Source organism: Pezoporus wallicus, unplaced genomic scaffold (genome assembly GCF_028554395.1).
Source record: "Pezoporus wallicus isolate ANWC-B61680 ecotype Strahan unplaced genomic scaffold, APGP_CSIRO_Pwel_v1 contig_9123, whole genome shotgun sequence".
Classification (NCBI taxonomy): domain Eukaryota; kingdom Metazoa; phylum Chordata; class Aves; order Psittaciformes; family Psittacidae; genus Pezoporus; species Pezoporus wallicus.
The window spans coordinates 421,431-448,665 of NW_026641571.1; the positions used below are offsets into that span (position 1 = coordinate 421,431).

General features: G+C 57.9%; 1 protein-coding gene across 3 annotated transcripts in view; it reads left to right on the forward strand.

Annotated features, from left to right (window-relative positions):
• The first annotated feature begins 1,716 nt into the window (after positions 1-1,716).
• The window catches only part of PPFIA4 (PTPRF interacting protein alpha 4), a 30,720-nt gene continuing 5,201 nt past the window's right edge, over positions 1,717-27,235 (forward strand). Inside the window, exons 1-24 of one of the 3 annotated variants that reach the window (XM_057424444.1) lie at positions 1,717-1,967; positions 9,646-9,747; positions 9,856-10,020; positions 10,568-10,642; positions 11,088-11,183; positions 11,565-11,786; positions 12,187-12,333; positions 12,449-12,583; positions 13,171-13,254; positions 13,991-14,122; positions 16,251-16,313; positions 17,544-17,635; positions 19,668-19,809; positions 20,012-20,217; positions 20,532-20,772; positions 20,973-21,008; positions 21,598-21,731; positions 21,888-22,051; positions 22,629-22,722; positions 22,955-23,036; positions 23,653-23,853; positions 24,688-24,750; positions 26,071-26,097; positions 27,001-27,176. In XM_057424444.1, coding sequence (XP_057280427.1) covers positions 1,731-1,967; positions 9,646-9,747; positions 9,856-10,020; positions 10,568-10,642; positions 11,088-11,183; positions 11,565-11,786; positions 12,187-12,333; positions 12,449-12,583; positions 13,171-13,254; positions 13,991-14,122; positions 16,251-16,313; positions 17,544-17,635; positions 19,668-19,809; positions 20,012-20,217; positions 20,532-20,772; positions 20,973-21,008; positions 21,598-21,731; positions 21,888-22,051; positions 22,629-22,722; positions 22,955-23,036; positions 23,653-23,853; positions 24,688-24,750; positions 26,071-26,097; positions 27,001-27,176 — 3,116 coding nt within the window. In that variant the 5' untranslated portion in view covers positions 1,717-1,730. The remainder of the gene's footprint in view (positions 1,968-9,645; positions 9,748-9,855; positions 10,021-10,567; positions 10,643-11,087; positions 11,184-11,564; positions 11,787-12,186; positions 12,334-12,448; positions 12,584-13,170; positions 13,255-13,990; positions 14,123-16,250; positions 16,314-17,543; positions 17,636-19,667; positions 19,810-20,011; positions 20,218-20,531; positions 20,773-20,972; positions 21,009-21,597; positions 21,732-21,887; positions 22,052-22,628; positions 22,723-22,954; positions 23,037-23,652; positions 23,854-24,687; positions 24,751-26,070; positions 26,098-27,000; positions 27,177-27,235) is intronic. The other 2 variants (XM_057424445.1, XM_057424446.1) reach the window with 2 other exon arrangements.

The window sequence follows — 27,235 nt, forward strand, 5'->3', positions numbered from 1 at the left end:
CCCAAGACCGGAGCCATGGTTCCCCTGGCCCTGACAGCGGGTGTCTGCATGGCTGCTGTGCACAGCAGTACCTCCTTCTCCTTTGAACGGGGCAGAAGGGCCCCACTGTGCTGCCGAGCTCTTTGAGACGCGAGCTTTTGTTCCAGCCCAAAGGGCCAGAACGGGCTGATCCGGCCCATGGCAGCACGTGGGTCCTTTTTGTCTGTGTGCGTACATTGGTTTAAAGGGGAGTGATGCGAGGATGTTCAAACTTAACCTTGTATCATAGAACCCCAGCCTGGTTTGGGCTTGAAGGGACCTTAAACCTCCTCCAGCTCCAACCCTTGCCACAGGCAGGGACACCTTCCACTAGAGCAGCTTGCTCTAAGTCCCTGTGTCCAACCTGGCCTTGAACACTGCCAGGGATGGGGCAGCCACAGCTTCTCTGGGCACCCTGTGCCAGCGCCTCAGCACCCTCACAGGGAAGAGCTTCTGCCTAAGAGCTCATCTCAGTCTCCCCTCTGGCAGGTTAAAGCCATTCCCCTTGGTCTGTCCCTACATCCCTTCTCCCAAGCCCCTCTCCAGCTTTCCTGCAGCCCCTTTAGGCACTGGAAACTAAATCTCCCCTGTTTGAGTTTGATCCCATTCCCCCTTGTTGTCCCACTACAGTCCCTGATGAACAGTCCCTCTCCAGCATCCCTATAGGCCCCCTTCAGATCCTCAAGCATTATGTCTGTTGTAAAGATTTAACAGCTTAAGGCAGGCTCCCCAGAAGCAGCATTAGATTGAGTTTATCACATCGTGTTTTGCTGCTCAGCTCCAGTCCTGCCCATGGTTTTTGTCCCCTTGCAGACAAAGCCTGGCCAAGGCAGTGGTGAGGGGTGGGCAGGTCCCCAAGGTGATTGGGTGACAGCAGCACAACCCTTGCTGCCGGGGACCCTCGTGCAGCTGCAGTGGGCTGAAGCTCACCCATCAATAGAAGTCCCCATCAGGCTGTTCCTTGCAGCTTGGTACCATCCTGGATGCAGCGTAGTGACCACATGGGCGCAGGGTGGCACATCTATGAGTGCCCATTCCTATGGGTGCTGAGCCCACCTATTGCAGCCCTTTGGGGTTTGCTGGGGGGGGAGGACACACAAAGGGTGCTGGGCAGGTGCCCTGGGGGCAGCAGGAGGGATCTGATCTCTGTCCCCTCTCTGTAGGTCACTATGGAGTTATCAAGCGAAGACACGTTCCTGCATCAGCAGTGACCATCTCAGCCTCGGGGAGAGCAGCCACCATCCCTGGACTTCTCTTCAGCATGCCCAGGCAGCCCAGAGATCCCCCAGACCCTCCCTGTGCTGCTGCCAGCTTGGGCTTCCCATCGGGATGGATCCTCAAGGGTGGCTTTGTCCCCCTCTGAACACCTCCGTGGCTCACTGATGCTGCAGCCCCTCCAAGGGGCATCAGAGAGGTGACACGAGGGACCCTGGCAGTGACAAGCAGCCAAAGGGGGGGATTTAAGACTGCAAGGACCTTGTTGGCGCCAAGGACGTCGCCCCATCCCCGCCGGAGTGATGCCAGCTTCTGCTTAGCACCCAAGAAGAAGGGATGGGGGATCCCCCCCACCTTCACCACCCCATTGCCCCTTCCCGTGCCGGCTCCCCTGACCCACAGGAGCCCGTAGCTACGTGATCGGGGCCGCGGAGCTCAACAGCCCCCAGCACCCACCTCACCTCGAGGACCCTCACCCCTCCCACCCTTGCCCCGCCATGATGTGCGAGGTGATGCCCACCATCAGCGAGGGGGACCCTCTGGGGCCCCCGCAGGGCTCCGAGGCGGATGCTGACTTCGAGCAGCTCATGGTGAACATGCTGGACGAGAGGGACAAGCTGCTGGACACGCTGCGGGAGACCCGCGAGACGCTCGCTGTCACCCAGAGCCGCCTGCAGGAGACCCTGCGCGAGCGGGACCAGCTCCAGAGGCAGCTCAACTCCGCGCTCCCCCAGGTAAGGGGCTGGCGCTGGGGATGAGCAGGAGCCGGCATCATCCCCGTGGCAGTCGGAGGCTTGGATGTGGTTTTTAGCTCCAGGAAGGTGGAGCTGGCGTGGGAGCGGGGATGCGCCTCGTGGCAATGGGAATGATGCCCGTGGGGCGGCCACCTTGGACACTGGTACCCCTCCTTGGTCTGTGTGGCCATGCAGGGAGGTGGGGGACCACAGGGAATGGATATGGAGAAGGGGAAAAACATTCCCGAGGGCATCCTAGGGTGCCAGGAGGCAAATGCAGAGCCCGTGCTCACCCACTGGGGATGCTGAGGTTGGAAGAGGATGAGATGGATCAGCCTCACAGGGCTGTGCAGGGTGGATCTGAGCTCCTCAGCTTCCCTGTGGAGTCCTGTGGGGCAGCACATGGTATCCCAGGGCCCAGGCATGGGGGAGGCAGGATCTGGGGGGGGGTTTGCACTACCCCATTGTGGGTGTGATGTGGGGAGAAGCAGAAACAGGAGGCTTTGAACGTTTGTATCTGCTCTGACTGTGCCAGTGCTGACACTTTGGATCCTCCTTGCCTGATGCTGGGGTTTGGGGTACCCTAGGGAGACAGGGGACAATGAATGGATCAAAACTGGTGGCACAAGCCAGGACAGAGCCTGGGGTGGTGTCTGGCCAGCTCTCACGTCCCTCCTCTGTCCTGGACTGGGGACACAGTTCTGGAGGAAGGCAGCCCATGTGTCCATGCACGGAGCGGGGCTGCTCCTAGAATCATAGAATCATGGACTCACAGAATGGGTTGGGTTGGAAGGGACCCTAAAGCTCCTCCAGCTTCAACCCCTGCCACGGGCAGGGACCCCTTCCACTAGAGCAGCTTGCTCCAAGCCCCTGTGTCCAACCTGGCCTTGAACACTGCCAGGGATGGGGCAGCCACAGCTTCTCTGGGCACCCTGTGCCAGCGCCTCAGCACCCTCACAGGGAAGAGCTTCTGCCTTAGATCCCACCTGAACTTCCCCTGTTTCAGTCTGAACCCATCACCCCTTGTCCTGTCACTCCAGTCCCTAATGAAGAGTCCCTCTCCAGCACCCTTGTAGCCCCCTTCAGACACTGGAAGCTGCTCTGAGGCCTCCATGCAGCTTCTCCTCTCCAGGCTGAGCACCCCAATGTTCTGATCATTAATCTGTTCATTAATCCCATCCCTGCCCAGGCTGCTGAAAGCAAAAACCCCACCAGAGCTTCCCCATGGAGGAGCTGCTCCCTGTCCCCAGAGATGTGCTGAGACGCGCCCAAGTGCTGGGTGCAGGCAGGGCCACCACCACCACCTCCCATGTGCTGGGGGCTCACATCCCCTCTGCTCCTGCCTCTGTTGCCTGTTCACACTGGAGAGAGCAACCCAGGTCACGCCGAGCGCCCGCCGCCCGCCCCGCACAGTGCCTGGGATTAAGGGACCGCACGGATTTAGTCTCCATCCCTGCTCCAGCAAAGGGATGTGCAGTGCTCCTGTGCACAAAGAACAGTTCCTTGTGCAGTGCTCCTGCATCAGCACCAAGGGGCTCGGTGGCACCCTCCATCCCCTTGGATGCCTCCGCTTCCAGCACCACAGCGAGGGATGTAGGGATGTGAGCAGGGCAGGCGGCACATGGGGAATGTCCCGGAGCTCCTGCTGCCTGTCCCTGCCCAGGCTGCCCGGGCACGGCAGCACCCGGTGCCCACCGGCTGCCCTCATGGGAGATGAGGGCTTGGAATGAACCCAGGGAGCAAACCCACAGGCGCTCACCTGCCCAATGGGATTAACCCCAGCATGTGCATGTACCAGGTAAGGGGGATGTGGCGGGTCTCTTCCCCAGGGCACTGCGTGGGGGCATTCCAAGGGTCTGTCCCATCTTCTTCCTCATCTGTGAGCCCTTTTACCCAGGAGCAGCGTGTCAGACCCCATTGGGATGGGATTCAAGCTGGTTTGCTTGTAAAAACCCTATTTTGGGGGCAGATTGGGCACCTGTTCTTGTCAGTGGCCACAACAGCCTTTCCCCATGTCACTGAAGAGCCAAGGTGGGGGGGGGATGAGCTGCCTGGGGATGTTGGGGTGGATGGTGGTTGGGGGATGTGGCACTCTGCATCCTTTCAGGGCACAGAATCCCGAGTGCTGCCAAAGCTATCGATGGGGCAGGCAGGAAATGTGCTCTGGGGTGAAGCCATGCTTGGGGCAGGCAGGGATGCTCCAGGGATGCTCCTGCCTTGCCAGTGTGGGGCTTGGTTGCTACGTGGCCGAGCCATCTCCCCTGGGCATCCCTCAGTCCCTAAAAGGCAGCACTCCAGAACGATTTCCCAGGGAGCCTAAGCTGCCTTAATGCTTCTTACATGATTTATTTGTTCATGGGGGAGCGCTGGGCGCGACTTAATCGGGCTGAAAGCTCTCGGCTCCAATCCCTCTGCCCTCCCCGCTTGTGCAGGGGGGATGCGGTTGAGGACCAAGCCCTGGCTCTGGGTGCTCTCAGCAGCACCCTGCGGCCCTGGCATTGCTTCTAGCTCCCTTCTGCCTGGCCACCAGCTTGGGCACTGCTCTGCCCTCCTGGGGTAGGTGGCACCCAGGGATGAGACATAGAATCGTAGAATCCCAGAATGGTTAGGGTTGGAAAGGACCTGAAGATCATCCAGTTCCAACCCCCTGCCATGGGCAGGGACACCTCACACTAAACCATGGCACCCAAGGCTCTGTCCTGCCTGGCCTTGAACACTGCCAGGGATGGAGCATTCACAACCTCCCTGGGCAACCCATTCCAGTGCCTCAGCACCCTCACAGTAAAGAATTTCCTCCTTAGATCCAATCTAAACTTCCCCTGTTTCAGTTTGAACCCGTCACCCTTTGTCCTGTCACTACAGTCCCTAATGAAGAGTCCCTCCCCAGCATCCTTATAGGCCCCCTAACATGCAGAGCTCCAGGTGTATCCAGATGTGCTGCATCCCTCCTGTCCTGCAGGGCTTGGGGGTTTGGCAGGAGTCCCTGTCCCCAGCTCTGCCAAGGGGACAACGGGCTCCCATATTTCTCAGGGGCTGTTGATGGTTCTTCCTTCATAGCCCCTCTGCTGCCTCTTGGGGTTGCAGGGACACCTTCCACTAGAGCAGGGTGCTCCAGCCTGGCCTTGAGCAGGGATGGGGCATTTCAGAGTTAACATCGGGAGGGAACACTTGCTACAAGCAGTGTGAAAAGAGGCAACAGCAGCCCCAGGCAGGGGGAAACCAGTCCCTGGGTGAGAGCCCTCAAGATTTTGGGCAGGGCTGGAGGGATCTGGTGGTTCAGGTCTTGCTCCGACAAGATCAGGGCACTGAGATGCTGGGTTCCTTGGCTGTACAATGCTCCTCCCCGAGTAATCCCGCATGGAAATACACATCCTGGCTGTATATGGAGAGGGGAGGACCCCAGCTCTGCTGCAGTCACAGTGCTGTAGCCAGGAGGTCCAGGACGCACCACTGCCCTGCCTGCTGCTGAGGGTGGGCGCTGGTTGAAGCCCTGGCTTTACCCAGTGGGATTTAGTCTCTGTAATCCCATGCTGCACACAGGGGTTGTGTTTATCCCCTCTGCTGTGCTTTCGGGCTTTCCCATAATCCTGCACCTCTCCTGGGACACGAGAAGAGGTTGGGGTGGTGGCTCTGCCAGTTCCTGACATGGACAGAGAGATGCTGGGGCTCCAGCTGCTGCTTTCCCATTGTGGGCATCCTTCCATGTCCCCTCTATGTCCCCTCCATCACCTGCAGGAGCAATCATTCCTATCAGGGGCTTTAAAACCTTGGAGCAAGTCCAGAGGAGGCCACGAGGATGCTCAGGGCTGGAGCAGCTCCTGTATGGAGCCAGGCTGAGAACACTGGGGCTGTTCAGGCTGGAGAAGAGAAGCTGCGTGGAGACCTCAGAGCAGCTTCCAGTGTCTGAAGGGGGCTACAAGGATGCTGGGGAGGGACTCTTCATTAGGGACTGTAGTGATAGGACAAGGGGTGATGGGTTCCAACTGAAACAGGGCAAGTTCAGCTTGGATCTGAGGCAGAAGCTCTTCCCTGGCTGCCCCATCCCTGGCAGTGCTCAAGGCCAGGTTGGACACAGGGGCTTGGAGCAAGCTGCTCTATGGAAGGTGTCTCTGCCCGTGGCAGGGGTTGGAGCTGGGTGATGCTAAGGTCCTTTCCAGCCCAACCCATTCTGTGAGTCCATGATTCTATGCAATGCCATTAATCCTGCAGCTGGAGGCACCTTGTTCCCAAGGCTCAGGTGTGTTGGAGCAGCCACGCTCCTGCCACAAACAGGGGAATTTTCCTTGCTTTGGAGGCAGAAGACAGCTCTGGGCTGAGCACTTTTGCACTTCAGCTTTTTCATGCTCTGAGCCTTCTCCCCTGAGCTTCCTAAACCTCTCCTTGCTTTCCCAGCCATCTCTATGTAGCTGCCTCTGGCCTAACTCGAGCTCTTCCCTGTGCCTTCCTCACTGATGCAGCCCAGGGGGAAGACCCCGAACCCCCCAAAGGAGGAAGGCACCAAACATGCCTGGTGCTGCCGGAAGATCCAAGCCCTGAGCCACAACACTCCATTTCAGCACCCTGTTGTGGTGCTCCGGGTTTCCATCCCGGCTCCCTCCCCCCTGCTCCCCCCTGTCCCAGGGTTTGGGGCTGATCCCAGCCCTGTGCTTTGGGTGGTTCTAATCCAAATGAGCCCCTTCCCAGGCTGCTGGGCTTCCTGAGGGCTTCCGGGGCTGTGTCTCAGCATCCATCCTTTGACTGAAGATTAAGCACCTCTCCTTCACTTTCTAATCCGTTTATAGGTGTCCCTGCTTAGTTTGAGAGCTTATGAGCCTTGCTGGGGCACTCAGCCCAGGATCTGACCAGCTATTCCTGCTGGGATGGAGGGCTCAGAGGGGAGCAGCCCGATGGGGTAGGGTTGGGCAGGAGCATAGGGTGATGGAGAGGGGCTCTTCATCAGGGACTGTAGCAATAGGACAAGGGGTGATGGGTTCAGACTGAAACAGGGGAAGTTCAGGTTGGATCTAAGGCAGAAGCTCTTCCCTGTGAGGGTGCTGAGGCGCTGGCACAGGGTGCCCAGAGAAGCTGTGGCTGCCCCATCCCTGGCAGTGTTCAAGGCCAGGTTGGACACAGGGGCTTGGAGCAAGCTGCTCCAGTGGAAGGGGTCCCTGCCCGTGGCAGGGGTTGGAGCTGGAGGAGCTTTTGGGTCCCTTCCAACCCAAACCCTTCTATGGTTCTATGACGGTGCTGGGAGTGGAGCTCGCACCACGCTTTGACCCGCTGACCCATGTCTGGCAGCGGGTGGCTGCCCGTGTCTCTCCAGCAGATTTTCCCTCTTTTAATCTCTTGGCATTCTGGGATGGAAGCATCATTGTGGGCTCAATCTGTGCAGCTCAGCCCCCCCGGGGCTGAGTGCTGCTCATCCCTGTCCCCTGCGTGGCATCCCTCCTCCCTTGCTGCCTCCAGTACCTTGTCCCAGCCGTCCCATGCCACCGCCGGGGGGAGAACATCCACGTCCACAGCCCCCATTTGCCCTGCGAGCCATGGGGCAGAGCAAGAGGTTTGCACTCTTTGCACATCTGGGAGCTTTGGATCCACAAGGTCCCTTCCCCAGCGCTGGGAGCAGCCGATGTGTCACCCCCCCTTACAGCTCGTCAGGGATGTCTTTCAGCAGCCCATCAGATCCATCACAGCTGCAAGGAAGCTTTTGCTGAGCTCCTCCTGCTTTGCTGCCTGTCTCTTGGCTTATTGAAGGGCCAGAGGAGTGAGATACCCCCAGTTCTGAAGCAGAAAGTGGGGAATGGGCACCTCATCTGACACCTTCTTCTGTCACTCACGCACCAGTGTTCCCAGGCACAATATAATCCACAGGGATGCTCAGGAGCTGCTCACTCTTGCTCACAGCACATGTATAAGCCAGCAGTGTGCTCACAAACGCATGTGCTGATGGGCTGTGCTGAGCCCTAATTCCCACTGGCTGGAAGAGCACAGCTCCTGGAGAGGCTTGGCTGGCACCATGGAGTCCTGTGGTGGGGTTCACCCCGGCTGTGGAGTGGTCCAAGAGCAAGGGTGGGATGGTGCCTGGGCATGGCAGAGGCTGGTGATGGAGGTTTGGGGTGCTGTGATTGATTCGGGGGACAACTGATGGGCACAGGGATGACTGCAGAGCTGGAGATGTCACTGGGGAGGCAAATGGGTCTGGAAAGGAGCTCAGGGATTCAGGCCCTGGGGCAATGCCGCAGTGAGGATTTTGGGTGGCAGCAGCCCTGAGGCGTGGTGATGGGCAGAAAGCAGCCGTTTAGAGGGACAGTGACCGATTTTGGCCTCTGCAATTGCTCTTTCCCTTCCTCCACATTGCAGCACACTCGGGTACTGTCCCACTGTGGGGTCTCAGCATCACCAGCGACACCAGCATCCCCACCAGCCCCAGGCTAGAAACCACACCAGTGTGAGCAGCTTGGGGTGGGAAGGGAGAGGGAAAAGCTGGCTGGGACAAAGAGAGGTTAAATAGCTCGGGGGGGGGGGGGGGGATGTCAGCTATTGCAACCTAAACCTTAACGTTTTGCTTCCATTTGAAGGGGTTTGATTTGTTGAACTTGAACATGAAAGTGGATTTCATGCTGTAAAACATCTCGCAGCCCCCAGTGAGATTTGGGCTGTTAATGCTCAGCCAAATCCCCCTCAGCTGCTTTGGAAACCCTTCTGCTTTTCACGTTCTTCTCGACACTGTGAAACGGGTGTGAATTCGGGAAGAGTTTCCACATTGGCATTTTTCACCCCAAAATTCCCCAGCTGCGGAATGTCACTTAGTCCTGGCACCACTTGGTGGCTGTGAAAGAAACTGGGAGCAATGGGAGGGTGCTTCTGGGCTAACCCAGCCTGCTGGGCTTTCACTTCCTAAGGGAGACCAATCTCTCCTGCAGCCCAGGAGCCCGGGAGTGAGTTTCCTTTCCCCTCTGCTACAGTCACAAACCCGACTGCTCTGTTTCTGAGGAGCCCATGGCATCCCAAAGGATGTGCTGGCTCTGCTTTGGCACTGCCCCGTGCATGGCTCTTCATTGCTGGCTGGCACGTGCCTGGAGGGAGCAGTGATTGGAGCAAGAACTGGTGGTACCAGGCACATCTCCTGCAGTGCCCCGTCTCTCTCAGCTGGGATTTGAGGTGTGGGGGTGCTTGATGGGGCCCCCCATGCTGAATCGGGGCAGCTCTTGCTCTTTGGAAGGAGATTGTGGATGATGCCTGATCCTGAGGCCGTGGCAGAGGCAGGCTGGGGGCCGGTGGACTCATCCTGGCTGGCTGTGGCTTTGTGGTGAGCTTTAGCCTGATGGGATCCTCCAGCGTGGGTCTTGCGGATGGTGCTGTGCAACGTCAAGGGGACACTGTGGTGGCCTTGGCTGGGATGCTTTAAATGCCTCCAAAGAGCACCTTTGGGGCTGTTGAACAGTTTCTTGTGTCATTGGACATCAAACCAAATGGATAAATATCGGGATGCTGCGTTCTCCCTTGTCCAAAGCACTTGGGGAAGCAGCAGTAGGTCACCTCCCAGCCTGGCTGTGCTTCTCCACTGCTTTCTCAGTGTTCCTCTGGGTGTCACTCTCTCTCAGAGGTTGGGTTTGGATGGGAGATGCTCTGCCTGGAGATCCTGGCAGAGGTCTCCATCCTGCTCTCCCTGATCGCTTCCGTGCCCCGATTCCTGCAGGAGTTCGCCACGCTGACACGGGAGCTCAGTGCGTGCCGGGAGCAGCTCCTGGAGAGGGAAGAGGAGATCTCAGAGCTGAAAGCCGAGCGCAATAACACCCGGGTAAGCACCTGGAACCTGCTGCCTGCCTTCCAGGCTTCAGGAATGCGGGACACTGACAGCGGCATTGCCAGCCCCGGGCTGTGAGAGCCTCCCTCCTGCCTCTTGCAGCTCTTGCTGGAGCACTTGGAGTGCCTGGTGTCAAGGCATGAGCGGTCCCTGAGGATGACCGTGGTCAAGCGTCAGGCCCAGTCGCCATCCGGGGTCTCCAGTGAGGTCGAGGTGCTCAAGGCACTCAAGTCACTCTTCGAGCACCACAAGGCGCTAGATGAAAAGGTGAGACAGGCTCTGAGCCCTCCTTCTCCTCCCAACCCTCCTCCTCCCTCCCACTGGATGCTGTTCTTACTGTTAAGCTGGGTGGTAACGTGGAGCCCCTCGGGAGGAAGCTTTCTGGATATCCAAAAGCTTCGGCACCCTCATTTTAGGAGCTGGTGGGGCTGCCAAGGGGATGCTGTGGGTTTGAGGCTGTTGGGGATGGGGAACTTGCTTCCCTGGGTGACTCGTGGTGATGGCGAGTGCTGGTGTTTGGTACCCTGGTTCAGTCATTGTGTTACATCTCTTGTTGTTCCTCCTGATTCATTTGCCTCAAGCATCTCCTTCCTCTGCTAAAAGATGTCCTCAGGCTGGCCTGGCCATAGGTCCCTAAGTCAGCTTGGCTCAGGCTGTTCCTCACCAACTGGAGCATCCCTGAGCCTGTTCCCTGGATGTGAACCCACCAGAGCCTGGCTGCAGCCACACAACAGGGTCTGGGAGCTGGTGCAGATCCTGGCCACCCACATCACAGATAAATGATGGCCTTTCCCATTGCCTTACCCACCTGCAGGTCAGGGAACGCTTGCGAGCAGCCTTAGAGCGAGTGGCAACCTTGGAGGAGCAGCTCGTGGATGCCCATCGGCAGGTAAGAGGTGTTTGGGAAGCCAACGCTGGGCCCTTGGTGGGCATCCACTGGGCTGGGACTGCGCCGTGTCCCGACTGTGAATTCCAGTTGAATTTGCTGGCATAGTCCCCACAAAACATGGTGCAGAGCAGAGAAATGGCATCTGGGCACTTTTAGTGTAAGGCTTTAACTCTAAACTTGCCATTCACATGAAGCATTGGCTGTGTTTAAGTGAATCCTCCCTGCAAAACAAAGAGGCTTCATCCTCCATCAGTGCTGAGCCTTCACAGCATCTCTGCCTTCCCTTTCCCCCTGTCCCCCCGGTTCCTCCCCATCCACATCCACCAGGTGAAGGAAACCATCCCAAAGCCAGCTGCAGACCTGGGTGCTCCAGGGCTGTGCCCACCAGCAGCCAGTCAAGCTGGTCTCTTGTGTCCTGCATTGAGGAATCCCTGTTCTCATGCAGGTGGCAGCTCTGCAGCAAGGTGCCGTGCGGGAGGCCCCGCTGGGAGAGCGGGATGAGAGGGAGCCCAAGGAGCCAGCGCAGAAGCTTCCCTGGAAGGTGAGAGCCCTGGAACCCCCCGCTCTGACTACACTTACTGAGGCCATCGTGTCTCCAAACCCCTTGGGGCTGACTCCAGGGTGCTGGAAACCTTTTCCTCTGTCCCCTGGTTCAATTCCCTGGGAAAAGCCCTTCCTGGTGGATACAGGCTGCATCTGAGCAGATGGGAGTTTGGGCTCCCGCTTGGATGCTGTGATTCCCAGGGATGCTTTGGGAAGCCCTCAGCCATCCCTATTCCACGTGAGAAGCCACATCCCTGTCTAGCAGAGCCTGTTGACAGGGGGTCCCCAGAGCCCCATGTCCCCCCTCCTCACCACCCCACTGGGTCCCTGCAGGGCCATGTTCCCCCCAGCATCCACCTCCCTCTCTGGTGCCTTGCAGCGGCTCTCCAACGGCTCAGTGCACCCGGATGATGAGGCAGGGCGGGTGGTGGAGCTGCAGGAGCTGCTGGAGAAGCAGAACTACGAGGTGGTCCAGGCCAAGGAGCGCATCTCTGCGTTGGCTGCCAGCGTTGCTGAGCTGGAGGAGGACCTCGGCACCGCCAGGAAGGATCTGATCAAGTCGGAGGAGATGAGCAGCAAGTACCAGAGGGACCTCCGTGAGGTTAGACCCTGCCCTCTCACGCTGCCAACCAAGCCTCTTGCAGAGACATCCACAGCAGCTTCCGCATGCTCTGGGCTGGGGAGGGATTGGAGCTTCTGTTGTATGCAGGGTTCCACAAAAGAGGCCACTGCCTTTGGGAGGTTGTCCCCAAGCCCATCAGCAGAGCATCCCTGCGGTTATAAGCAGACACTGAGGTACCCGGCTGTGCTGCAGCCCTGGGGCACTGAGCTGTGGCCATGCTGGAAGATGCTGCTGTGGTTGCTTGACTCTCCCTTTATTGCTCTGCTGTGAAGAGTGGAGCAGGGTTTTCATGGCATGCTTGGACTCAGGGCTGAGCGGCCCAGTTATTGCCAGGTTGGTGCTCACAGATCAGGGTGTGACAGCCCCATCACTTCCGCAGGCCCTGGCTCAGAAAGAGGACATGGAGGAGAGGATCACCACGCTGGAGAAGCGCTACCTGGCAGCCCAGCGAGAAGCCACCTCCATCCATGACCTCAATGACAAGCTGGAGAGCGAGCTGGCCAACAAGGAGTCTCTGCACCGCCAGGTACCGAGCCTGCACCCAAAGGCTCCCCATGACCCCGGGCTCTTGGGAGGGAGAAGTGGGTGCTGGGGACGGGACCAGCCTTGGTGCTGGGCACCCACCCTGCCCTGTCCCACAGTGTGAGGAGAAGGCCCGGCACCTGCAGGAGCTGCTGGAGCTGGCAGAGCAGAAGCTGCAGCAGACGATGCGGAAGGCGGAGACGCTGCCCGAGGTGGAAGCGGAGCTGGCTCAGCGCATCGCTGCGCTCACCAAGGCAAGGGCTGGGGCACCAGAGCCGAAGGGAGAGCAGGGACCAGGGGAGGAGGCAGGTCTGGCCACCCCATTGCACCATGGATGCCACCCTGCCCTCAGGGCTGTGCTGTCTTCTGCTTCCTCATGGCTGTAGGGACAATGAACTGGTTTTGAAGCTCTCCACGTGTCCTGCATGTATGGGGTTTGCTCCCTTCCCTCTGCTCCTTTCTCCAAGGCATAGATGGCCCTGTTGGGGTAGATGCCCTTTGGCTTGTGCTGGGATCACTCTGGGATGAGGAGGAAGAGGAAGGATCCAGGCTGGATGTGGGAGGGTCCAGGCCTGGAGGGAGGTTGGATACACCAGCCCTGCTCTTCCTGGGTGCTGCAGCAGGTGCCTGGTTCTGCACAAAGCACCTCCAGCTCCCATCACCTTGCTATCAGGGCTGATTTGGACTCACAGCGCACAGCCAACCATGGCAGGGATGAAGGCAGTGGGAGAGAGCCCTCCATCCTGGGAAGGATTCAGATGCAGGGATGGAAGGAGGGATGCAGGAAGGTCTGCATGCTTTTGGGGAGCATCATCCAAGAGGGCTGCTCTGCTTTTCCCAGGCAGAAGAGAGGCACGGGAGCATCGAGGAGCACCTCCGGCAGCTGGAGAGTCAGCTGGAGGAGAAGAACCAGGAGCTGGCCAGGGTAAGGGGTGCTCAGCCTGGGTATGGGGGGTCCTGGTGAGTCCTGATCTGGTTAATTCTCCCCCATCCAGGATCTCTTAAACTAGAGCCACACAGGAGCTCATGACGCTCTGCTGTGATTTCCCTCTCTCCCAGGCATCCAAGCACTGCTGTTAGTGTGCCACATCCCTCCTCTCCCAGCATCACCCCTTGGGGCAAGCTGGGACCTCACATGCAGGGAGGAGAAGGGGAGGCTCCAGCACCATTTCCCCAAGCCTGGATCAGCAGCAGGATGAGACCGAAGGGCACTGGGAGCAAAGAGTGCTGCCCCTTAAAGAGACAGGGAGGCCAAGCTGATGGGTCATGGGCTGTGCAGTCCCTGCTGTGCTCCTTAGCCAGTGGCTGGGCTGTCCATGCAGGAGGTTGTGATGCTCGTTGCTGAGGTGGGATTGCAGCCCCTGGGAAGCCCCAGGTTGGTTTGGCCTAGGACAGACCTTTGCAAATCCAGAGGATCAGCACCCATTGGGGTCTGGAATGTTCCCCCCAGTGTGGCTGTCGCTGGTTGCAGAGGTGGAGCCCCCTGAGGGGCCGGCAGGACAGGAATCCTGTCCTCTCTCCTGTTCATCCCTGGCTGGGGAATGCAGAGCCCAGCAGAGCTGCAGCAGAGGGGCTGGTCTGTGCTGTGACGGGTGGGCTTGTCCCCAGCAGCAGGGACGGGGTGGCAGGAGGAGTTCATGTGTTGCTGTTGGCTCCTCCAGGCCCGGCAGCGGGAGAAGATGAACGAGGAGCACAACAAGCGGCTCTCAGACACCGTGGACCGGCTGCTGAGCGAGTCCAACGAGCGGCTGCAGCTCCACCTCAAGGAGAGGATGGCGGCCTTGGAGGAGAAGGTAGCGCTGGGGGTCCTCTGGGGGGGCTGAGGGGGATCTGTATGGTCTGCACCCCCTCTGGCGCAGAGCTTCAGCCACAGCACAGGGGTTTGGAGGTGCCTGTGCAGAGGTGGAGAGATGGTCCCATGCAGGGATGGAGAGATGGTCCCATGCAGGGATGGAGAGATGGTCCCGTGCAGGGATGGAGAGATGGTCCCGTGCAGGGATGGAGAGATGGTCCCATGCAGGGGTGGAGAGATGGTCCCGTGCAGGGATGGAGAGATGGTCCCATGCAGGGTTGGAGAGATGGTCCCATGCAGGGATGGAGAGATGGTCCCGTGCAGGGATGGAGAGATGGTCCCGTGCAGGGATGGAGAGATGGTCCCATGCAGGGATGGAGAGATGGTCCCGTGCAGGGGTGGAGAGATGGTCCCATGCAGGGGTGGAGAGATGGTCCCGTGCAGGGGTGGAGAGATGGTCCCATGCAGGGATGGAGAGATGGTCCCATGCAGGGGTGGAGAGATGGTCCCATGCAGGGGTGGAGAGATGGTCCCGTGCAGGGATGGAGAGATGGTCCCATGCAGGGGTGGAGAGATGGTCCCATGCAGGGATGGAGAAATGGTCCCATGCAGGGGTGGAGAGATGGTCCCATGCAGGGATGGAGAAATGGTCCCATGCAGGGGTGGAGAGATGGTCCCATGCAGGGATGGAGAAATGGTCCCATGCAGGGATGGAGAGATGGTCCCATGCAGGGATGGAGAAATGGTCCCATGCAGGGATGGAGAGATGGTCCCATGCAGGGGTGGAGAGATGGTCCCATGCAGGGATGGAGAAATGGTCCCATGCAGGGATGGAGAGATGGTCCCATGCAGGGGTGGAGAGATGGTCCCATGCAGGGGTGTAGAAATGGTCCCATGCAGGGGTGGACAGATGATCCCATGCAGGATTCCAGCTGGGCGCTGGGGCCAGTGGGAGCGCCAGGAAGTGTGCCCTGCATCACACCCAACACTGCCACTGCCTTCCACCTCCAACAGCAACAGGATTTGTCCTGCTCCACTCACTCACTTCCCTGTGTCTCTTCTGGCTGGTCAAGCAAAACCCTGCTGCATTTTGCAGGTGAAAAATGCAGTGTTCATCCTCTCCCACCTGCCCATCCCCTCCACATGCTGCCTTCAAACCTCCCTGTCTACAGCCCAAACTGCTCTGCCTGCTCCAAGCCAGGGAAGAGCCCATGAGCAGCTCCCAGCTCCCACCCTGGGGCACTGGGCTTTCCTTTGAGGAGCCAGCTGGAGTTGCTGCTGCTTCCCAGCATGAATGCGATTAGCTGGGAGAGCAGATAGCTCAGAGCAAGGATGAACCTCCCAGTGCCAGTGGGAGGTCAGGCCTTGATAATTCACCTCTTTTTGGGTTCCTGCAGGGACCAGGCTCCCCTTAGTGAGTCAGAGCACAGAGGGCTTGCATCCCCCAGCTGATGCCTCCAGGACTGGGTCTGTCTCTCCTGCTGCTCTGCAGCTCCTGTCCCGAACCAGATGTGGCTGTGCCAACGTGTCCAGGCATTGAGCAGATAGGTCTGAGCGGCTCCGGGTAAAGAGCAGGACCTAACACATGGGGCTGAGTCCAAATTTCCAGCCCAGCAAACAACAAGGACCAGAGTGGTGGCGCATCATCTGCTCCTGCTGCTGGCACTGGCTCACCCAGAGCTTATCCAGGTCTTTGCAGGCAAAAGTGATCCAAAAAAGAGCACTAGATCAGGTAGCTGCAAACACATCTGCTTTTCCCCCTGCTTATTCGCTAGCTTAGATGTAGAGGGCATTTTTGCCCTTGATCCAGCTCAAGGAGTTCATCTCCTCTCAGATGCATTTCCTAATGTTGAAGCCCTGTCCTTCAAATCTCTAATCACCATGTGCCCGCTGTGGCCATAGCATGGTGCTGGTGTGGGGCAGGAGCTGAGTGAGGGCAGCCCTGCTTGAGGAGCAGGGGGTTTGCAGAGCAGAGCCATTCCCAGGTAGGTGAGGAGATGCTCGGTGGCCATCGCTGTCCTTCGTGCCAGGTGGTCCCATGCTGGCCATTCCCAGGAGGCCGTTTCCTAAATGGTCTCTCTTTTTCTTTCCTGTTTTTGTTCCCTTTTCTTTTGTTTCGTTTTCCAAAGAACACTTTGTTACAAGAGCTGGAAAATACCCAAAAGCAGATAGAAGAGCACCAGCACGACAAGGTAAATGCGGTTGCAGGGAGCCTGACCCAGTGACTGCGCTTCCTCGCTCCTAATCCCCAGCTAGTGGCAGTCCTGGCTCCTTAAGTCCCTAGTTTTGGAGGTGCTGGGATCCCAAAGCACCCAGCAGCAGGAGGCCCCAAACTAAGGGAATGGATGGAAGCTGCCCCCCACCCCTCTGGAGACCCCCGGTTCAGTCCCCTGACAGGCATGTTCAGTCCCATCTCCATGTTTCTATCCCGTTCATCCATCCCCAACTCCCTGAGGACAGCAGCGAGGCTGGGATGGCTTCACCTCAGGCAGCCACGTCCCCTTCGCTCCTGAGGCTTTCTCAACCCCCTCACTCCAGCTGGGGGAAGATCTGCTCCATGCCCAGCTTGCAGAAGGCCCTGTAGGTCTTCACATCTTCCTTGCTCTCAGATAAAGCATCCACGTAGGGTCTGCAACACGAGTCCACCACGTTGGCCTGTGCTGGAAAGCTGGAGGGTTACTGCTTTTTGAAGCAATGGGAGTTTTTGGGATATGCCCTGTGTTTCATGCATGGTTGATTTCCCCCTTGCCCAGGGCCTTGCTCTCCCAGATGCTTCCAGCATCCCAATGTGGGCACTGCTCGTGCTTCCCAGCCATGGCTGCTGGGTTAGGGCTGGCTCCAGGCAGAGGCAAAGCTCCAAGACCTTCATGATGCTGCCTGCACTTTGCGCACCCTGGTTCAGCCTGTTTGTCCCTGGGACTGGATCCTGCTGGCCTGGAAGATCCATCTCCCTGCCTCCCTTCCCACTCACATCTCCTGTAGGACAGCACAGCCACGTAGTGCAGGCACAGGTTCCTGTGAGGATGGGACTGGCAGCAGGAGAGACAGGACCAGCAGCCCATTTGGCCAACTGATCCCTCACTGCTGGCCCCGCACATGCAGTGTGGAGCAAACCCAGAGCATCCCAGTGGGACTGATCTTCCTTCATCTCTCAAAGCAGCATCGCTTCGAGCACGCGTGTGTCTGTCTGTCTGGCCTGTGGTCACTTCCTCCCTTCGCGGCATCACCCCAGCATCGCCATTCACTGTCGCCTGCATGAGCTGTTTCTTTCCCGATGTGCCAAAGGTGCTTTAAACCTGGGATGGGGGTTTTGAAAGGAAATAGAAACCTGGGAATAGCTAAGGACGTGGATTGCCCCAAGCCTGGCTGCTCCTCAGAGTCAGAGCAAAACCAACCCGTGTCTCTTGTCTCACCCCGAACAGCGGCGGTTGTCTGATGAGATTGACAAACTGAGGCTGGAGGTTGATCAGCTCAAGACCAGAAGTGGGACGTTCGTGGAGAGCGTGCACACAAGGTAAGGGCAGAACCCCACCAGCCTCTGCTTGCACCCTGCACCCCTGGCTTTGGCCCCAAAATGCTGATGGCATCAAGCACGTCTGGTTTCACCAAGCTGCAGGGTGGTTCGTGCAGCAGGGACAGCTCTGGCTCTGCTGTCCCCACCGTGGGACACAGACTGTTGAGAATAGCCCAGCCCAACTGAACAGTCCAAAAGTTGCTCTTTTAAGGGCAAAAACCCACTGGGCGTCGTTTCTTTTTCTGCACAAAGGACTTAGGGCTTAATTCTCTATGAAAGCTGGGTGTTCACCAAGCACCTTTCCCCTTGTGGTGTGCTGGGGATGGAGAAGGAGAAGCTCATTTGAGGTGTTGCAGGCAAAGAAGAATGAACCCCCCTTTTTTACCCCTCTTTTCCACAATGGTCCCCCCCTGCCCTTTCACTTAAAGTCATCTGGGAGATGGGGAGCAGCCCAGAGCACCAGGAAGAGAGGTGAGTGCCTCAGGCCCCAGCCCCCAGCACTGGCTAAAGCAGGGGGCTAGAATAGGAGGGTGACAGCAAAGTGTGCTACTGCGGCCGCCTGGGACACAGCATCCTCTCCTGAGCATCGTATCTGTTGTGGATAGAAGAAAGAGGGAGAGTGAGGGAGAGTCTGTGAGGCCGGAGGGTAGCTGAGTGCCAGAGGAGCATGTGTGGGACCTCTTTATGTGGGGTTGTAAGAACAAGATGGACATTTGTGTTTAGCTTTGTTTCTGGGAGGAAATAGCAGCAGACAGCTTGAGTTACAGAGGGCAGAGTAATCCCCCCGCTGAAATGTCAGCTTTTGTCTGAGGCGCCTTTCTCTGGTTTTAGCTCAGGAGCAGCTTGTCAATGGCTCCACAGCTTAAATCCCCTTGAAACTTGGGCTGTGCCTTCGTGTGCAGACACCAAGCTGACGCCAAGCAGAGCTGCTCCTGTCAGTGCCTTTGTCTGGCCTTGGGAGGATGCTGGGGCAGGGAGGCACCGCAAAGCAGAGCCACCGTGCTGGTAACCACTGGTCTGCCTTGGGCAGCTGCTGTTGTCCTCCTACATCGAAACCCCCTCGTGCTTCCTGTAGCAATGCCCATAGGGAATGATGACCCCGTGCTCTGGGAAGGCGCTGGGCTCAGCTGTGGGGTTGGGTGTTCAGGGTGAGGAGGAGCAACCAGGCAACACGGAGATATGCATCGAGGACCACGGGTGGCAAAGAGTGGCCCTCATGTCCCATAGCTGCTGTGTTGCTCTCCCTGGCATGGGGACCTGCTCCCAAGCACCAGCCTGGGCATGGAGGACGATGAGGAAGTGCCAGGCAGTTTCTGCTGGAAGATCCCAAATGATGCCCGTGGCCCTGCACTTGGAAGATCTGTTTCAAACGGGATTTTATTCAACATTTTTAACATGAAAATATTAAAGAAAACATAAAAAGGAGGAGAAAAGCTCCCTGGATGGCCCCTGTTCTGGAGCACGGGGATGGAGAAGGCAGGCACAAGACGTGCTGTACATGCGAGGTGCAAGCTGTTCTCGAGAGGGAAGGACAGGAGGGGACTACTCAGCCCACGGCTTCACAGCAGACCCACTGCACAGGGTGGTTTTCTCCATGGCTGGCTGCATGCCCTGGTGGGTACTGCAGAGAAGGGGGAGGTAGCAGCAGGGCAGGGCCCAGGGCTGAGCTTCCTACAATCTGTGAGCACATCTCCAGGGCGAGCATGGGGGGAATGGGGCACCTTTTTCTGGAGCCTTGGGTTTGCATCATTTATAGAATCCCAGAGTGGTTTGAGTTGGAAGGGACCCAAAAGCTCATCCAGTTCCAACCCCCTGCCACGGGCAGGGACACCTTCCACTAGAGCAGCTTGCTCCAAGCCACATCCAACCTGGCAGGAGATGCAGAACAGGCAGGCATCACTGGGGTGGACATGCCAGGGTGGCCTCATCCTCCTCCTCTGTCCTCAGCCAGCCTGGGCTGCAAGGGGAGCAGCCTGGGGATGAGGGCATCCCTGCATGGAGCAGTGTCTGCAACAGGGCTCTCTGTCCACAGGTCCCATATGGGCAGTGCCACGGACCTGCGCTTCCCACTGAGTGCTGTGGTCCACGGCCCCGCTGAGCCCTTTGGGACAGCCCCAGGTCTGCCTCGGGCACAGAAGGGCCGATTCGCTGCCCGGCGAGAGGAGCCAGCCAAGGTAACCCATCTTCATGGGGTCACGTTGGGCTTGGGGTCTCCTCCTGCCTTGCATGCCAGTCTCCTGCCCTTGGGGATAGCATGGTAGGAAGGGTTTTTCCCATTGAGGTTGCATTGAGTTGTAACTGGTGTGTGGAGCTCTCCAGTTTGGCTTCTGGAGGCATGGAGTGCCATGTAGGACCAGTGGATCTTGTTCCCTCCAGGACTGGGAGCAGGCTCAAGCTGGCAGTGTCCTGGCCACGGGGCCTCACGCCTTCGACAGCGACCCGGAGATCTCTGATGTGGATGAGGATGACCGTGAGACACTTTTCAGCTCCATGGATGTGCTCTCCCCTGGTGGGCACTCGGATGCCCAGACGTTGGCCATGATGCTCCAAGAGCAGCTGGATGCCATCAACGAGGAGATAAGGTAATGACCATGGGCAAAACCCACCACTGCCTTGCTCTGAAGGGGCTGCAGAGGCATCAAACTTCCAGGCAGTGGGAGGAGGCTCGGATGCCCTAAAATTGAGATCTTGGTCCAGCTTCAGCCAGGGAAATGGCTCCACATCCTGCACATGGTTTATGTGGATCCTGATGGGTCGGTATAAGGATCCTGCTCCTACTATTCCTGGAGCTCAGGGGCTTGAGTCACAGCACCCAAGGTGCATCTCCCCCGGGCAGTGGGATGCGGTGGCTGGCGAGGTGAGGAGCCAAGAGCCCTGAACCCTGCTGCTCCCCCAGGATGATCCAAGAGGAGAAGGAATCCACCGAGCTCCGCGCCGAGGAGCTGGAGACGCGCGTCACGAGCGGCAGCATGGAGGGGCTCAACCTCACCCAGCTCTGCAAGAGGGCTTCCATCCCCACCTCGCTGACAGCCCTGTCCCTGGCCAGCTCGTCCCCCCCGCTCAGCGGCCGCTCCACCCCGAAGCTGTCCTCCCGCAGCGCCGCTCAGGACCTCGACCGCATGGGGATCATGACGTTGGTGAGGAGGAGGAGTGGGGTGGACGTGGGGCTTGGACGGGGCATGCGGGTGGCTGCTGGGGTGGGAGCGGTGCCTCGGCACCCGCACGGCTCTGGGATGGGCTCTGGGATGGGGGTGCCTGGCCCTGGGGTGGGGCGGGGGGGTTTCTCCATTAACTGCCCCCCTTTCTGTGTCTCTCTCGCTTTCCCCCTTGCAATCAGCCCAGCGACTTGAGGAAGCACCGGAGGAAACTGCTAGTGAGTGGCTCCCATCCCGTTGGTTTTTGTCCAAGCCCCTTTTCCAGCCTGCTCCTGGCTTTGTCCACACCAGGTCAGGGTGCAGCAGGCGCGGGATGGAGCTGGGGACCCCAGGGATTCAGCAGGAGGATCTTGGGGATCCCATAAGGTGCTTGGAGATGCGCTGGCTGGCAGCCTGGGGGGTCTGGCAGGACATGGGGAGGTTCAGAAAAGCCACTGGGTCCTCAAACGTTGTGTGTCCCCTCTGGCGACTGGGTGTCTTTGGGACATTCCCATCTGTGCTCCTCAGAGCCCTCTGCTGAGGGCCAGCAGCTTCTGTCCTCACGCACTGACCTGGACCACGGGGCTGCATCCCCTCTCCTTCCTCTTCCCAGGATCTTGGCCATACGGCCACATCCTCCCCATCTGTTTGGGCATCTCAAGCCGTTGCCACAGCTCTAGTTGAGGCCAATCCTGGAGCGTGGCAAAGCCTCAGGGCTCTCGTGGCTCTTTTGGCCATGCCTCCGTGGAGCAAGAGAGAGGCAGGCAGCAGGGCAAGGATGGAGTTGGACTTTGGCCACCCAGCCTCATCGCTTCTCTGCCTGTTCAGTCCCCTGCAGCTCGGGATGAAAGCCGAGAGGATAAAACCACCATCAAATGCGAGACGTCCCCCCCATCCTCACCCAGAACACTGCGGCTGGAGAAGCTGGGCCACCCTGCGCTCAGCCAGGAGGATGGGAAGAGGTACGTGGAGCATCTTCAGGTCTCTCAGCAGTGCTTGCTCTGTCGGTTTGAGGATTTACGTGGGACTGTGGGGAGGGCTGGGGTTGGCCATGGGCTTGTGCTCTGCTCGGGAATAACCTGAAGGCTTTGCTGTTCCTCTCCCTCCTCCATCCCCAGCTCGCTGGAGGAGCAGGCCAGCAACCCCAGCAGCAACAGCAGCCAGGACTCCTTGCACAAGGGCTCCAAGAGGAAGGGGATCAAATCCTCCATCGGGCGCTTGTTTGGGAAAAAGGAGAAGGGTCGTTTGATCCAGCTGAGCAGAGAAGGGGCCACAGGGCAGGGTCCGTGAGCAGCCCCATTCCTGCGCGTGCCGGGCTCCTGGCCCTCTCTGGCATCGGGGTGCTGTTGGGGTGACCAGTGGAGGAGCAGGGGCACCCCTGCTGCTCTGAGGATATTGGGACCACTGGCTCTGGGCAGTTGGGTCCTGGAGCTTCTGCCTTTTGGCCATTTCTGGCCTGAGCATGGTATCACTCGTGATGCTCTGCAAGAGCTGCGGTGAGGATAGTGACCCCCCATCACTGTGTCTTATCTTTAATGTCCCCAAATCTGCTTCCCTCCCCATAGGACCTTCTTGATTTTGCAGAGCCCATTGGTAGGAGCTGCTTTTCCACTCCTAAGTCCTTCACTGCTTTGATGTTGAGCATTTTGAAATGGGAGGGATGGCAGGCTGGGATCCCCTGGAGCTATCCAGGGATGCAGGGGGGCTGTGAGGGTGGGTTGGAAACGGAGACTGTCACCCCCTGTACATCCCCAGCAACCTGGGATGGGAGCTGTGACGTTGCCCACTCTAGCCCTGGGGATGTCATGCTCACCCAGGGGACGTCACATTGACCCAAGGGTGTCTTGCTTGGCCAACAGTGCTGCTGACTGACATGGAGGTGGGCATGCAGGACCCTCTGGGGCTTGGCAAGTTGGGTGCTCAGGCCGAGAAGGATCGTCGCATGCGGAAGAAGTGAGTGAACCTCCTTCCCCGTCCCAGCAAGGAAATGTCCTGCCCGATGGCCAAGAAGCCATGAATGGGAATTGTTGGAAAGACTTCTCATCTTCACCCTCTCTTGAGCCCCGTTAGCTCCTGTAGTGCTGTGCTACCAGCTGGTTCTTAGCTCCCATGGCCTATTCCCTTTCAAGAGCTGCTTCCTTCCCTACAAGTGATCAGTGAATCACTCTGCTTCTGTTCCCTCCAGGCATGAACTCCTGGAAGAGGCTCGGAGGAAAGGATTGCCCTTTGCTCACTGGGATGGCCCCACTGTTGTCTCCTGGCTGGAGGTAAGGCAGAGCGTGCCCGTGCATCGTCTCCAGGCACTGATGGCTTTGCAGATACTGCTGGTCTGTAGTGTGCTCCCCTGGCAGTGGTACAGCAACCACAGTGCCACCATGCTTGGTCCATGCACGTGGTTGGTGGTTGCAGAACCTGGGGGTGCAGAGCAGATCCCCAGATCCCTCACATATTCCATTGAGTTGTGGTTTGAGTAGAGCTGTGAGCTGAAATCCTCAGTGGGTGCTGCATCCATCAGATCTAGCGATGCTGGGCTGCCCACGTGCCATCTGTGCAACAGAAAAGGAACCCCATGAGGCTCTTCAGCTTTGATACTAGGTTAGATCTAAGACAGAAGCTCTTCCCTGTGAGGGTGCTGAGGCACTGGGTGCCCAGAGAAGCTGTGGCTGCCCCATCCCTGGCAGTGTTCAAGGCCAGGTTGGACACAGGGGCTTGGAGCAAGCTGCTCCAGTGGAAGGGGTCCCTGCCCGTGGCAGGGGTTGGAGCCGGAGGAGCTTTAAGGTCCCTTCCAACCCAACCCATTCCATGATTCTATGACTCAAACAGGAGGGCAGGGGGGTCAGGGGAGGTGACCCATGCAGTCACTGGCTGTGCCCCATTGTGCAGCTCTGGGTGGGGATGCCAGCCTGGTACGTCGCCGCTTGCCGAGCCAACGTGAAGAGCGGAGCCATCATGTCAGCCCTGTCCGACACGGAGATCCAGCGGGAGATCGGCATCAGCAACGCTCTGCATCGCCTCAAGCTGCGGCTGGCCATCCAGGAGATGGTCTCACTCACCAGCCCCTCGGCACCACCCACCTCCCGCACCGTAAGTGCTGCTCCGTTGGCCACCAGGGAGTCAGGCAGGCACGGCCATGGAGGGTGTGATGTTCCCTCATGGACCAGTCAAACCACCAGGCGCTCGGCCTTAAGCACAGAGACCATTGGTGGCCATTGAGTGTGAAGCGCTTTCCTGTCCTGAGGCAGCAGCAGATGCTCTTGTCCTTGCTCTCAGAGGCTGTCAGCAAGAGGCTGGCCCTGTTGAGCAGCCTGCAAAGAGCAAAGCTCAGGGGGTGCTTCCCTGGAGAGGAAAAACCCAGCCAGCCAGCACGTGTGTGACTCACAGGGCTGGCTGTGCACAGCCTCAGTCATTGCAACTCAAGCCTTTTCCTGGGACTGTGTGAAATCCCTGGGGCAAGTCAGGGCAACTGGAGATCCCTGGATAGGGCATGGAGAGGATGGAGGGATCATGTCTTTTGCTGGTTCCCAAACCCCTTGAGGGCTTAACAGTGCCCCAGTAATGCCAAGAAGCATCTGTAGCAATGCAGCCAGCAAAAAGAAAGCCCCCAAGCGTGCTGTGTCCCCCTCAGATGGCCATGGCTAGGGTCACAGCTCATAGAGACAAGCCTGCGGGCTCTGTGAGCTTAACACCGAAGTATAAAGGCAGCCAAAGGGCCTTGCTGTGCTCTCTGTGGCTGCCATGGGCAGCGGGATGCCACCAGCCTGAGCTGCAAGGAGGCTGCGAGATGTCCCCAGTACGGCTCCAAGCACAAGGATGGCCCAATCCTCCATCAGCCTGCACCGGGCTTGGCTCCAGCGCGGTTGGGAATGAGGGCACGGCTCTATGGGGTTTATCCTGACCTCTCCTCTCTTTTCCCTGCAGTCCTCTGGAAACGTCTGGGTCACCCACGAGGAGATGGAGAACCTGGCAACTTCCACCAAGACGGTGAGGCTGCCCGGCGTATCGGTTACTGCGCCGAGCTCCGGGTGCGTTAACACGCTCACCCTGGAGGGGAAGGAGATCTCTGCTGCATCTCATGTGTCAGCTCTTGGCCAGCACCACGCAGCTGCTTGGAAACCATCTTTCAACCTTTAATAGCCAACGAGTTCTAAAAGTGCCTTAAAACCCATCAGATGGGTTTGCCTTTGCCCCTGTGGGTTTCTAGAGTGGCTTGGCTGTGAGTTGTGAGTTAGAGAAGTGAAAGACAAAACCCAAGACAGATGCATGAGATTGAGTCCTGCATTGATCATTCTGCACCCAGAAAAGCCACTGTGGGATCTCTCATTGACACCCAAACATTGTCCCCACTGTCTGTCCCCTGACAGCTTGGGGTCCCTCGGTGGGATGTGGCTGTGCTCCCAAAACCTCTGGTTCCTTTGGAGACACGTAGCCATGCTCCCCTCTCTGGGGTTTAAAAGACCCCATGTGCCTGTCTCAGAGCAGGGGCAGCATTTTGGGTTTGTTGTTGTGTGAATTGGGGCATTTCAGTGCAGCTTTTGCCTGCTGGTTGGGTAGCACAGACCTGCAACCAGCGGGAGTCTTCTGGGGAAGGAGAGCTCAGAGTTGCAGCAGGGAAATGACACTTTCCCTTGGTCAGTTTTGTGGGCTTGAGCAACACCAGCACAGCTTGACAAGGGAGGAAATAGCTACAAAACTGGGTTGGGAAACTCCCCTTGGGGGTTGGGACCCATGAGCTGAAGCTTAGGTTTCTGTCTGCATCCATCCATCTTTGGGGACACAGGAGTTACCATTTGGTACCCATACTGGACACGAGGATGAGCAGGGGCTGGAGCACCTCCTGTATGGAGGCAGGCTGAAAACACTGGGGCTGTTCAGCCTGGAGAAGAGAAGCTGCGTGGAGACCTCAGAGCAGCTTCCAGTGTCTGAAGAGGGCTACAAGGATGCTGGAGAGGGGCTCTTCATCAGGGACTGCAGTGATAGGACAAGGGGTGATGGGTTCCAACTGAACCAGGGGAAGTTCAGAATAGATATAAGGCAGAAGTTCTTTACTGTGAGGGTGCTGAGGCGCTGGAATGGGTTGCCCAAAGCAGTGGTGAATGCTCCATCCCTGGCAGTGTTCAAGGTGTTCAAGGCCAAAGTGTTTCCAACCCAAACCGCTCTATGACTCTGTGATATTTCCCAGGAAAGATGTATGATGACCCTGTGTCTGCCACTGTGCCTTTATAGCTCAGTTCACGGTGCAGAACCACCAGGTACTGATTTGACTTGTCCTTTCTATTGACATGCTGCATGTGTCACACTTAGGACACAGAGGAAGGCAGCTGGGCACAGGTGAGGTCCCCGTGTCACCCTTCTCCGTGGCGGTACGTGGGGAGGATATGGATGGGAGGGAGAGCTGGACACCATGGGGCACCGGGGAGATGAGCTTGGGGCATCAGTATTGAGCACATCCTTGTTGGTATCTGAATCTGCACCCTATGGTTGCTCCTCTGAGCCATCTTCCAAGTGCAGGGTGGTCCTGAAGCTACTGAGGACCAGTGCCTTCTGCTTCAGGCAGAGTGACTTCTTTTGGGACCTCCTCTGCAAGATACTGAGCCTGTATTAAAACCCCCACCCAAGAGTGACCAGCTGCCCTGCATGGGGGGTTTCTAGCTGGACAGACATTTGGTTTTCACCTTTTTTTTAGTCCCAGATTCAGGATATAGATCATTTTCCTGAATGGAAAAGGTGGGAGGGAAGAGCCCTGATTTGATCCATCTCTTCTGCTTTTATCACTCTAAAATGACTTCTGGTGGATTTTATTTCATTTTCAGACCCTGAATCAGCTTGCAGTGAAAGAGTGAAAAGGAACTGATGCTTTTCTGCCCAAAACTGACCTTTTGTTTCATTTTGAAGTCATAAAGTAGATCTTTTGGTGATTTCTGACCTTCTTAAAAACCAGTGTGGGATGCACTGAAACCTTTGTCTTGATTGTTTCTGGATGAAGCTGGTCATAAAGTCCAACTATCCCTACACTTGCTTTTTGGCTACTGCCTTGTCCCCTTGAGGGACACAGACCATGGCCAACAGGACCATTCCCTTCAGCACAAAGTGGGGTTAAGCTGCTCTGACCTGGGTTTGGTCCTCAGGACAGTGACCCCCAGTCTGCAGCACTGAATTGTCACTTGTCTCCTGGAGTCTGCAGCTCCACCAAGCCCTGGTTTCTCTCTAGTTTTTCCCTTTGCTTCCCCGCAGACACTGGCCTATGGGGACATGAACCACGAGTGGATTGGCAACGAGTGGCTGCCCAGCTTGGGTCTCCCACAGTATCGCAGCTACTTCATGGAGTGTCTCGTTGATGCGCGGATGCTGGACCACCTCACCAAGAAAGATCTCAGAGTGCACTTGAAGATGGTGGACAGCTTCCACCGGTGAGTCCTGTCCTCCAGGAGGTCCCTGGGGTGCAGAGCCTGCACAGGGAGCACAGGAT